The sequence below is a fragment of the Canis lupus genome, chromosome 24 (genome assembly GCF_003254725.2).
Source record: "Canis lupus dingo isolate Sandy chromosome 24, ASM325472v2, whole genome shotgun sequence".
Classification (NCBI taxonomy): Eukaryota; Metazoa; Chordata; class Mammalia; order Carnivora; family Canidae; genus Canis; species Canis lupus.
The window spans coordinates 32970517-32983333 of NC_064266.1; the positions used below are offsets into that span (position 1 = coordinate 32970517).

General features: G+C 44.2%; 1 protein-coding gene across 1 annotated transcript; it reads right to left on the reverse strand.

Annotated features, from left to right (window-relative positions):
* Positions 1-6134: 6134 nt before the first annotated feature.
* WFDC10A (WAP four-disulfide core domain 10A) lies at positions 6135-7524 on the reverse strand. Its single transcript, XM_025469044.3, has 2 exons — positions 7340-7524; positions 6135-6439 (listed from the first exon to the last, which is right to left on the reverse strand). Exons 1-2 carry the CDS (start codon positions 7428-7430, stop codon positions 6288-6290), a joined length of 243 nt encoding a protein of 80 aa, XP_025324829.1. The 5' UTR covers positions 7431-7524; the 3' UTR covers positions 6135-6287.
* Between the last annotated feature and the right edge of the window lie 5293 nt (positions 7525-12817).

The window sequence follows — 12817 nt, forward strand, 5'->3', positions numbered from 1 at the left end:
CAAACATTATATGGTCTCATTCATTTGGGGAATATAAATATTAGTGAAAAGGAATAGAGGGGAAGGGAGAATAAATGGGTAGGAAATATCAGAAAGGGAGACAGAACATGAACTCCTAACTCTGGGAAACAAACTAGGGGTGGTGGAAGGGGAGGAGGGCGGGGGGTGGGGGTGACAGGGTGACAGGCACTGAGGGGGCACTTGATGGGATGAGCACTGGGTGTTATTCTGTATGTTGGCAAATTGAACACCAATAAAAATTAATTTATTATTACAAAAAAAATAAGAGGAGGGAGGGGTAGGACCCAGGAAATGGGTTCTGTAATCCAGGAGAATTGAGTTCCACCATGAGGATGGTGAAAGGAAGTCCCTAGTGCTGCTGGATATGGCCCTGGAGCCTAGACACGCTGGTACAGAGGCTGAGGCCTTTCTGAGCCCCCACAAAGGAAAAGCAACTACTTACAGGATGCTTAGGATGAGCGGCTTCAGCTAGGGGTGCATTCTTTGACTCTACCTTCTTATTGCCAGTGGGTTCTCATTTCTGTCCCAGGTAGAAAGAGAAATAGAAGAGGTGACAGAAAGTGTACCATTCTGATTGCCAAGGAACTAACTGTCCTCCTTAAAGTGACATCCTTTTTGGAATGCCCCAGATGAACCAAATAAAATCCCTTCAGATGTTCAAAAGGACGGAAATAAGGAGAGGATGCCTTTTAAAGAAGAGTGTCAAAACTCCAAAGTTAAGCAACTGCTCACCTGGGGCAACACATCTTCTCTCCCTTCCACCTCTAAATGACCCAGGATTGCATTAGACAAAAATCTTTGTTCTTACAAAAAAAGTAACTTCTATTCACTTTTCAGAGCTTCACCTGTGTCTGGTGTTTCTTAAAAATCACCAGCTTCAAATAATCAATGTGCCAAAGAGGCATAACTTGGCTTAGCAAAATTTTCTCCCCTTCATAAGTGACATTTACATGGATGAGGATATCTCCATTTGTAAGGGTTTCTCTCTCTCTCTCTCTCTCTCTCTCTCTCTCTCTCTCTCTCTGTAAGTGAAAGAGGAGGATGACTTTCAACCTCTATAAACTCTTTTTATCAGTGGAGCCTGTAGGAGAAATCTGTATGACAACCATACCATTGTTCACTGTGCCTTCCTCGTGACCTCTCATAACTGACCTGCCCCTTCCTTTCCACATCTTTTGTCTTTAGCTGCAGATGATATTTAAGGAGATGGCTTGGATCATCTGGGGAAGTGACTCAGTTTTCCTTGTCTGTATCCCTGTGAGTAGACTTGTGTTTCCTTTTCTCCTGCTTATCTGTCTCTTGTAGCAGGGGGTCTTAGCCATGAACCCAGAAGGATAGCGGGAAACTGCTTTCCCTTCCCCATAATATCTAGGATACCCAAGGGAACAACACATTCCTTCCCTGTCCTTCCCCTAGGGGTCTCTAACCCTTTATTCCTCTCTACTACTTTTGTTGAGAAGGAATAGCTACTTTCACTGGATAGCACTCCAAGTGCTCCTTATCCCTGAAGATCAAGACAAAGCCCCACTCCTGCAGGATGGTTCCCTGAGACCCCGAGTCCTTGTGCCCTTCCCTTCCTCTGAGTCTAAGACGCTAATTAGGGTTCTGGTAGGCCTTAGTCCCTTGCCTGGCCTCAGTCTATTCTGTATCCTGTTCGGAAACCTTTCCATGGGCTCTGTAGTTGATAACTGTGAGGTGCTGACTCATCTCATCTAAATGAGAGTATCTCATTCTCTAGACCAGGCAGCGGCACAGAGATGAACACGTTGTAGGGATTTTATAATACCCTCATCCAAGGGAAGTTACATCATTAAAATGACCTTCAAGATACTTATGGTAGAAATTCAAATATAGAGACTGTCTTTCTTCCAGTGGATAGTATTTCCTCCGTTATCGAATATTAGTTGACCATAAAGTTGAGGGTCCACTTCTGGATTCTCTATTCTGTTCCATTGATCTATGTGTCTGTTTTTGTGCCAGTACCACACTGTCTTGATGACCACAGCTTTGTAGTACAACCTGAAATCTGGCATTGTGATGCCCCCAGATATGGTTTTCTTTTTTTAAATTCCCCTGGCTATTCAGGGTCTTTTCTGATTCCACACAAATCTTAAAATTATTTGTTCTAACTCTCTGAAGAAAGTCCATGGTATTTTGATAGGGATTGCATTAAACGTGTAAATTGCCCTGGGTAACATTGACATTTTCACAATATTAATTCTTCCAATCCATGAGCATGGAATATTTTTCCATCTCTTTGTGTCTTCCTCAATTTCTTTCAGAAGTGTTCTGTAGTTTTTAGGGTATAGATCCTTTACCTCTTTGGTTAGGTTTATTCCTAGGTATCTTATGCTTTTGGTGCAATTGTAAATGGGATTGACTCCTTAATTTCTCTTTCTTCAGTCTCATTGTTAGTGTATAGAAATGCCACTGATTTCTGGGCATTGATTTTGTATCCTGCCATGCTGCCAAATTGCTGTATGAGTTCTAGCAATCTTGGGGTGGAGGCTTTTGGGTTTTCTATGTAGAGTATCATGTCATCAGCGAAGAGGGAAGAGTTTGACTTCTTCTTTGCCAATTTGAATGCCTTTAATGTCTTTTTGTTGTCTGATTGCTGAGCCTAGGACTTCCAGTACTATGTTGAATAGCAGTGGTGAGAGTGGACATCCCTGTCTTGTTCCTGATCTTAGGGGAAAGGCTCCCAGTGCTTCCCCATTGAGAATGATATTTGCTGTGGGCTTTTCGTAGATGGCTTTTAAGATGTCGAGGAATATTCACTCTATCCCTACACTCTGAAGAGTTTTGATCAGGAATGGATGCTGTATTTTGTCAAATGCTTTCTCTGCATCTAATGAGAGGATCATATGGTTCTTGGTTTTTCTCTTGCTGATATGATGAATCACATTGTTTTACAAGTGTTGAACCAGCCTGTGTGGAGGTTCCTCAAAGAGTTAATTATAGACCTGCCCTACGGCCCAGCAATTGCACTGTTGGGTATTTACCCCAAAGATACAGATGCAATGAAACACCAGGACACCTGCACTCTGATGTTTCTAGCAGCAATGTCCACAATAGCCAAACTGTGGAAGGAGCCTCGGTGTCCAACGAAAGATGAATGGAGAAAGAAGATGTGGTTTTTGTATACAATGGAATATTACTCAGCCATTAGAAATGACAAATACCCACCATTTGCTTCAACGTGGTTGGAACTGGAGGGTATTGTGCTAAGTGAAATAAGTCAATTGGAGAAGGACAAACATTATATGTTCTCATTCTTTTGGGGAATATAAATAATAATGAAAGGGAATATAAGGGAAGGGAGAAGAAATGTGTGGGAAATATCAGAAAGGGAGACAGAACATAAAGACTCCTAACTCTGGGAAACGAACTACGGGTGGTGGAAGGGGAGGAGGGCGGGTGGTGGGCAGGGGGTGGGGGTGAATGGGTGACGGACACTGAGGGGGGCACTTGACGGGATGAGCACTGGGTGTTATTCTGTATGTTGGCAAATTGAACACAAATAAAAAAATAAATTTATTATTTAAAAAAAAGAAAAAGAAATCCTGAAAAAAAAAAGCAATTCAAATATATACTAGGGGAACAGTATGGGCTGGAAATCCTGCCTTGCATTACCAGACAACTCGGGATATGACTACTATTACCAGGTATAATTGCCAGGCAGACAAAATAAGCAGGAGTAAGAGGATACAGATACAACAGAAGGAAGGATCATTCTGGAAGCTCAGAGTATCCACCTTGAGGTCAGCACGCCTACTCTAATGACAGGAGGATGCTTGCTCCATTGGACGGTGATGTGGAGGCCAGGGTCTTGGGTCTTCCTTTAGGAATTTGGCTCTCTATTAGTAGATAGATCAGAGACTGCCTGCGGTAGGTTCACCAAATCCTCCTTTCTGTTGTCCTTGGGCTTATAGCTTCTCTATATTTGTTGATGGGCATTTCTTCTGAAGGTATTGCACTCAACACTGAAATCCAACCCTTGTTCCCCAGGTAGCTCCTTAATTAAGCACCATGGCTTTGTTATGACACATACTACACCAGAAGCAGTAGTGGGGCACACTTTGGGGTGAAGGCATCAAAGGTGTATGGACCCACCTGTGAGCAGTGAGGGTAGGCAAAGGATTGATATGAGGTAGAAGTTTACTTATATCATGGTGTATGAGATGGAGAATATACTTCTAGAATCTCCCATCTGTATAACATAGAGAAGGAGCATGACTGGAGGATGAGAAAAGAATAATCAATGCAGAAGCCATGGCAGCTGTGAGGCTGTGTGTTTGTCACACAGGGCAGCCTGATCAATGATTCTCTGCAGGCCAGGACTCGGTGTTTTGGGCACCAGGTTATGGCAGAATGTACATTTGCTCCCTCCTCTGCCTCCGTGAGATTCAGTCCTTGCAGGGGTCTCACTCCTCCACTTGCCCTACCACAGGGGCACACAGCTGTTCCATAGGACAGAACATGAATTGCTGACCAGGGAAACACTCCTCCCAGCCAAAGCATTCTAGCTGTAGCCTCTTTGTCACTGGGTGGGGTGGAGTGTCGAGAGAGCTCTGTAGAACACAGGCTGGGACACCAGCTGTCCTGATGGAGAAGACCAGCTGTTTCCAGTAGAATTCATAGTCCAAGGTGCTCACGCTGGGGCAAGAAATAGGTCAGCTGGCAGCATGGTGTACTCACATGATAGGGAACACTAGATATGGATGTGGGAGCTCATTTCCTATATGGGCCCTGGCAGGAACTTTGCCTTTCTTAATAGTCTCTCCCAGGGTGTTTGGGGCATGGCCAAGCACTGGGAAGATGCTTGCAGAGTCAGGCTATGTGAGGAAGCACTAAGAAAGAGTTCCTGCAGAGCATGCTCTTACTGCCCATCTACATCTGATGATGTCTGTGCTGCTGCTTGATCTTGATCTCTCTTTCCTAAGGCCTCCTGGTCAAGTGCAGCTCCTAGGAGAGGTAGAGAAGCTCCTCTAATACTAGGAGCCCTGGGATGCTTCTGAGGTGGGCCAGAGGCTCTGGCCTGAAAGAGGCAGGTTTCCTCCTCTGGACAAGCCTTCCCTGCTGCCCAGCAGGAAGCACTGGACTGGAGTGTACACCTGCCTCCAGCAAGGCCTGCTTGCCTTCCTGAGTTCTTTGCACTTGACTCCATGTTTCCACTGGGCCTATGTGACCCAGTCTCTGGATTTAGTCCCATGACCACCTCAGAGCCTCTCTGCTGGCACAGAGTGGTCAGGAGTCTGTCCAATGATTAAGGTCCACTGATTCACCATGAGACCATGGGCAACACCTATAGCTACCCTCAATAGGCAATTAATCCTTGGTAGCATCACCATGAGCCCCCTGTTCTCTACTGTGTAGCCTTTTCCTGGATTAATAAAGAGAGAGAGTGAGACTATATGGAGGGGGATTGCGGAAAAGTGTGGACCTTTAAATTGATGGAAGGCACTGGCGTCTCAAGTTCTGGTTCCCATTCCAGGCCCCATCCCAAGAGTGGCCGTTCTGGTGGAGGATGTGGTGGGAGATGTTAGTGAAGGCATTCACTTCCATGGCCATGTTTTCACCATAGTGGAGGAGCAGTGAGCAAACAGGGAGTCCAGGCAAGCATCCCCCTCCAGCCTATCATGGTCTCTCAATCTCTTGGCCTTGAGCATATTACCTAACTTCCCTTGGATTAGTTTTCCTCATTGTTTTAAAGGGACAGTAATCTGAACCTCACAAGGAGAATAGGAAGAATGGGATGGTGTGGATCAATTAAGAAGAGGCCTCGTTGTGGGCCTCCTATTCTGTGACCAATGTCTAGCCCCACCTCCCTCACGTTTAACTTGGCCCTTCTGATCCAGGCTAAGGAGTGTTCTTGTTAGCTTTGGGAGATATCACACATGAGAAGTTTCTCCTGAGAGTACCCGTTCAGTGAGCAGATCAACAATGAGGCAGGGCCTCAGGGGCCTGGCACGGGTGTGGGGGCCAACAGGAAAGAGAAGAGAGAAGTATGACAAAGGGAGAGAGATCAGAGACCTGGATCCAGCGAGTAAGCACTCTGTGATCTGCACTATGTCCTCAAGGATCACAAGCACTGGGAGTAGAATAGTCTGGTGTGTGGAGGTTCGTTCTGGTTTATTTGACAGGAACAATCAGTTCAGACAGTGGGAAGACTGCTTTCCTGTTGACATCCTCTTGCCTGGGATCTGAAGTCTTCATGCCTTGGTGTGAATAGAGGTTTGGGACAGCAGCCCAGACTCCTCACCCACTCACTGGAGGGTGCTCATGCAAATATTCCCACAGAAGGTTGAACAGCATATATTATTTGCTTGACAGTCTTGATGATATTCACATGGGCGTCTGCACATGTATATAGTGGTGTGCTTTTCACAGACCTTGATTTCCTCAATCAGCTGTATTTCTGAAACAGAGCAGGAACAGGATCAGTGGAACCAGATCCCTTAAGAGCACTCTTCTCAAGTTTAAATCCTCTCCCAAAGACCCTAGAACCTGGTCCCACCCATGACACTCTTGGACTTTTCAGGGAACTCACTTTCTGCCTTTCACCCAATCCTGGTGATGGTGGTATATTAAATCCTATTTCCCCCATTTTCCCCTAATAGATCTCAATGCCTGATCTTCCTGAGCCCTCTCCATACTCTGCAGCCAGGACTCTGTCTCTCCTGTTAGTCATGGCCTTGGTGAATATTCTCCCTAGAATCTACACTCTGAGAAACCAGCAGAGTCTGAGACATCCTGCAGATGCTCTCCACTCTCCAGAATTTTCAGGGTCCAGAGAAGAAGACTTGCCATTTTGCCCCCTCTCTCCTGGCACTGTCCCTGATTCCAGGGCCCTTGCCCCTTCACAGAAAATACCACTTGCACTCTCTTTCTTTCCCTTCCACTGTCACCATCCTGGTCCCTCCAATGATAACTTGGACTTGACTTTGAACACCCCCAAACTTGCTTTCCCAGGGTCCTTTCATTCTACACCTACTCCCACCAACATTTCTGGATGTAACGTGTCACCTATGTGCAGAAATCGAAGAATTGTTTTTTGGTTTCCCCTCATGATTCTCAGGCCATGATGTACCTTTCACTACTGTATGTACCATTTGTGTCTGGGTATTTGGAATGGAGAATCAAAAGATAGAGGTTCCCCCTCCACCCACATCACATTCCCAGAGCTGGGTAAAGGGGCCAGAGGGCCATGGTTTGGAGGACCCAGAGTCTTCATAGTGCTGTGGTCTGAGCAGGATGTGTTAAAGGTTCCAATTCCCAGGTCCTCCTCGGAAGGCCCCTTTCCCCTCCTGTCACCTACCCTGCATCCTCTTGGATTTATGATACCCTCCCGGGGCCTGCAGCAGCAGCAAACAGAGGAGCAGGATAGGCAACAGAGCCTGGGTTGGCATGATTCTGGCCAGAATGGAGTGTTCTCAGTCTGGCACAGACTTCTCTGGAGAGTTGGCTGGTTATCCTAGGCTCCTCCTTGCTTCTACTGGCCTTGTGTCCTCCCCTTATCACACGCTGTTCTCTCTGGGACCTGGGCTTCTGAAGAAGTTTCCTGCTCTCATATGATTAACCTCCTCCTTTGCAAACAAATTTTTCTTACTTCTTTAAAAAAAAAGATTTTATTTATTTATTTATGAGAGACACAGATAGAGGCAGAGACACAGGTGGAGGGAGAAGCAGGTTCCCCTGTATCAGAAGCAGCCTGATACAGGACTAGATCCCAGGACCCTGGGATCATGACCTGAGCCAAAGGCAGATGCCTAACCACTGAGCAACCCAGGTGTCCCAATTTTTTCCTAATTCTAATTATTAGATAATTTACAGAAAAAAGAGAAGAGTATAATTTTTAAAAAATATGATAATCTAACTAGAGAATTCATGTGTGTCTCATTTATTACCATTCTATTTTTGCATATTTAATATAAACAATCTATTGTTTTCTCATATTTGAAATCACCCATCTATTGTTATCCATTTTGCCCCACCCTCATTTAATCAGGTAAATATTTCACAATGTGGTTTTCCATAATTACACACATCTCACTTAAATTCCTATTGTCAACCATTTGCATTATACTAATTACTGATTATCTAGACAATGTATTATATTGAATATTTTCAACCATAAATCTTTTATTTCTGAGATTAATATAAGATAAGTGGATTGTGTGGGTGCAAGAATTAAGTAGATGTGTTAAGTATAAATAAATAAATACACATATATATGCATGTATGCCTGTATAAATACATATACGTATATGTAAAGAGAGAGATGGATAGTTTTGTAACTAAATATGTATAAATCATATTTAACTCAACAGAGGATGAGTGTCAATTTCCTTAAACCTTATAAGGCACCACAGTGTAAGTCTGGAGATAATGGGCATGAATCAACCTTCTATTGTCTATAAAAATTTGAGTAGCAGAGGAATGTTCATACGTTTTGTGCTAGAGCAGATGGGGAGTTGAAACTGACCCCAATATTCTCCAGCTTCGTAACACTGGGACAGTCCTATGACCTCTGTAGACTTAGTCCATTCATTAATTCTTGACACTTCCATGGTGAGGATGAAATAAGATGACATCTTATATACACCCTCATAGTACCTGGCACACAGTAGGTGCTCAATGCAGTACCTTTGTCATGTCTCCAATCTTGCTTCCCAACAACACATAGCAAGTCCTAGGGACCAGAAGGACTCTCTTACCTCATCGTTTACACTGGGTACTAAGATCCAGCCCTGGAATTGGACTCTTAGAAGAGAAACTGTTTGGTCCAAGAGTCGGTGAGATTTGCATGCTTATCCAAGCAGATCTGCCAACTCCACATGGATTGGTAGCAGAGCCAGGAGTAGATATAGGAACTCAAAACAGCCATTTCAAATGAACTACCTCTACTCTCTGAAAGAACAGAAAATGTGGGGAATTTGTTCTGGTATTTTGGAGTGAGGAGGTGAATTCTGAGAAGGGAACTTTTCACGTTCTGTGAGGTGGAGGGTCAATCACTCTACCCTTCCTTCAACTTAAATTATTTCTTCCCGTTGACAAGTTCCACCAACCTACTCCCTTGGAGAGAACCCCTCAGCCTTTCCTTCTCCCCTGCCTCCTCTTTCTTCCTTGTTCACCCTAGTGACTGTGGGGAGAGCTCCACAGACTGTCTCCTCTTTCAACATTTTCTGGGTGGGATAGACACACAATCTTACCCTTTAACTTGAGGTCAACTGTAAAGACCTCCCTGTCCAAAAAGAATTCCTAAGGGATGCTTAAATTTCCAACATCAGCCATTTTTTCTTTGGAGATTGGATCCTTTACAAATGCAAATACTGTATGATCTCACATATATGTAGCCAGAAAACCAAGACAGCCCAAACCCATACCTACAAAGAACAATCTAGTGGTTACCAGAGGTGGCAGGTAGAGTGTGAACAAAATGGGTGACAAGGGTCAAAAGGTACCAACTTCCAATTACAAAATAAATAAGTTCTGGGATGTACTGTACAGCATGGTGATAGTAGTGAACAATACTGTATTGTATATTGAAAAGTTGCTTAGAGAATAGGTCTTAAAATCTCTCAGCATGTGGAAAAAATTATGTAATTGTGTGGCGATGAATGCTAGCTGGATTTATTGTGATGATCATTTCACCATATATATATTGAATCATTATGCTACATACCTGAAACTAATACATGTAAATTATGTCTCAGTTTTAAAAATACAAATATCAGGGCATCTGGGTGGCTAAGTTGGTTGAGAACTGGACTTTTGGTTTTGGCTCACGTCAAGATTTCAGGGTCCTGAGAGCCCCACTCTGGGCTCTGGGCTCTGGGCTCTGGGCTCAGCAGAGAGTCTGCTTGGGATTCTCTCCCTTTCCCTTTGGCCTTCCTCCTGCTCTCTCTCTCTCTCTCAGATATACAGATAAATCTTTTTTAAACATTCAAATGCCAATGGAATAAGCAATCACTAGGGTTTCTCTAGAGCTCAGGAATGGGGACTATGAGAGCAGACACCAACAACACAACCTTATAGTTTTAGAAGAACACAAGGCACATTATAGATAAAAATTACATGAGCATGTATTATATATGTGTGTACTACATGTGTATATGTATACATATAATCATATGATTAATAATTTGTATGAATGTATACATAAATTCATATCCATATATGTATATATGAATATATATGCCTGTCTGTTTATATGTATGTGTGTATATATGTGAGTATATATATTATGTGTCTATATATGTAAGTGTATATATATGTGTGTGTATATGTATGTTCATGCATGTATATATGTAGGTATGTATGTATGTATATGTGTATAAAATATGCAGAGAGAAAATAGATTTTGAAGAGGTGTGGGAAGAAGGAATACATTTTGTAAAATGTTACAATGAAGCTCACGAGTGACATTTGAGTAGTAGGGGTGTTAGTATGTTAAAAATCTATAATGGAGTTAAGGGAGTTACCAGACAGAGAGAAAAGTGAGCTTGCCAAGCAAAGATTGCAGTGTAGATTTTGTCTTTATCGAATGAACTTAAAGGAACAATTTATACTTAAAGTTTGAATGAGAGAACCTGCCATTGTTCCACATTAGGTTGTTGCTGTTTACATTCCTTTGTTGAGCCTACATCCTCATGAGCTGTTTAGCAAGTGTATGTTGAACACCTATGTCTTTGTAAGCTTTTTAGCAGGTGTATGTTGAACACCTCTGTTCATGGTCAAGACAGGATCAGAGGCCATGGATACTGACAAGTGATTTGTCTGTTTTCCTCTGTCTTTTTCCATGACTATATCTACTGCCTCATCTTGATTTATAAACAAAACCTGGAAAACCTACAAAAATAAGTGTTTTGTGGTTATCTAGGAATAATACAGAAAACATTGCTGTTATTTTTGGTGAAGAAAATCAATTTTGTATAGTTTATTTCAACCTAAATAAAATGTGAATTTTGTTTAAAAAAATAAAATAAAATATGCAGAGAGCAAAAGCAAGAGTAAAGGCCTGCTGTTTTCCTAAGATCTACACAGCTTTTTTGAAGATCCATTTGCATAGTCCAAAACCAAGTGTGACAAGAATCCCCAGACGAATCTCCTTAGCACTCTCAGTGACTGTGCTCCTCAAACAGACCACTAGGGACCCCCAACATCTGGACCAGACACAGGGCAGAGCTGTGATTGCCCCTCACAGAACATTATTACCTGGCCATAGAAAAAGAGGTCTTGGGATTCCATAACGCAATCATTTTAGGTGTGGCAGCCTTTGTAGTCCCCACCCATCAAAGTTCCCTTCTGTTTGCTCCCACGCCTTTGTACCCAGGTCCCCAAATTCTGTCTTTTGTCTCTATACAGTCTACCCTCCATAGCCAAGTCCTCAGAATCCTGAAATACATTTCCTACTGTTCAGTGCATTTGATGAATCCTAGAAAAAATCGCTTATACATGGATGTCTCCAGGCAGTGTATGAAATATTCCTGGACATAGAGTTTGGAAGAATGAAGTCTGCTCCCTGGCAGCCCTGGCCCTTGGCCTCTGGACTCTTTTTTTTTTTCTTTTTTCTAATAAGCTCCAAATCATGTGTATGAGTGCCCACTGCAAAACTCCTCTCTGATATTTGGTGAGCAAAGGGCCCCAGCCCTCAACCCACAAACTTGTGTCAAGACCTTGGTGCTGCTAACTGACACCTGCGCGCCCAGGAGAGTTCGCCGAGCTCCCTAAGGGCTGCAGCGCGCAAGGCTGTACCCGGGAGCAGCTCGGAGGGGCTCGGGGGCGGCTCTGCGCGGAGGGGGCTGCGCGGCCACGGGACAGCTCGGCAGGGGCGGCTCTGGCAGAGGTAGAGGCTCCATGCGGAGGGGGCTGCGCGGCTCCGGGATCAGTTCGGAGGGGCTCGGGCGGCGGCTCTGCAGGGGGGAGCTGCGAGGCCGGGAGCGCGAATCCAACAGCGCAGGCTCCGGAGCACTGGGCGCCGGGACACAGCCCAGGATCCGGCCTCCCCCGGGACAGGCAGAGGCCGGGAGGGCCCAGGACAGCAAGGACGCTCCAGCCCCGAGCTGAGCAGATCAGTGGCCCCGCCCCGGAGCCTCCAGGCCCTGCAGGCTGAGAGCTCTGTAGTTACTGTGGGAGCTGAATCCAGATTTCCAGAGCTGCCGCCACCACTGGGGTTGTTCCTCCTGGGGCCTCACAGGGTAAACAACCCCCACTGAGCCCTGCACCAGGCAGGGGGCAGAGCAGCTCCCCCAAATGCTAACACCTGAAAATCAGCACAACAGGCCCCTCCCCCAGAAGACCAGCTAGACGGACAAGTTCCAGGGGAAGTCAAGGGACTTAAAGTATACAGAGTCAGAAGATACTCCCCCGTGTTTTTTGTTTTTTGTTTTTTTCTTTTTGATTTCTGATTGCTTCCCCCACCCTTTTTTTCCCTTTCTTTCTTTTTCTTTCTCTTTTTCTTCTCTTTTTTCCTTCTTTTCTTCCTTTTCTCATTTTTCTTTTTCTCTTTTCTTTCCTTCTTTCTCTCCTCTCTTTTTCTCCTTTTCCCAATACAACTTGTTTTTGGCCACTCTGCACTGAGCAAAATGACTAGAAGGAAAACCCCACCTCAAAAGAAAGAATCACAAACAGTCCTCTCTCCCACAGAGTTACAAAATCTGGATTACAATTCAATGTCAGAAAGCCAATTCAGAAACACTATTATACAGCTACTGGTGGCTCTAGAAAAAAGCATAAAGGACTCAAGAGACTTCATGACTGCAGAATTTAGAGCTAATCAGGCAGAAATAAAAAA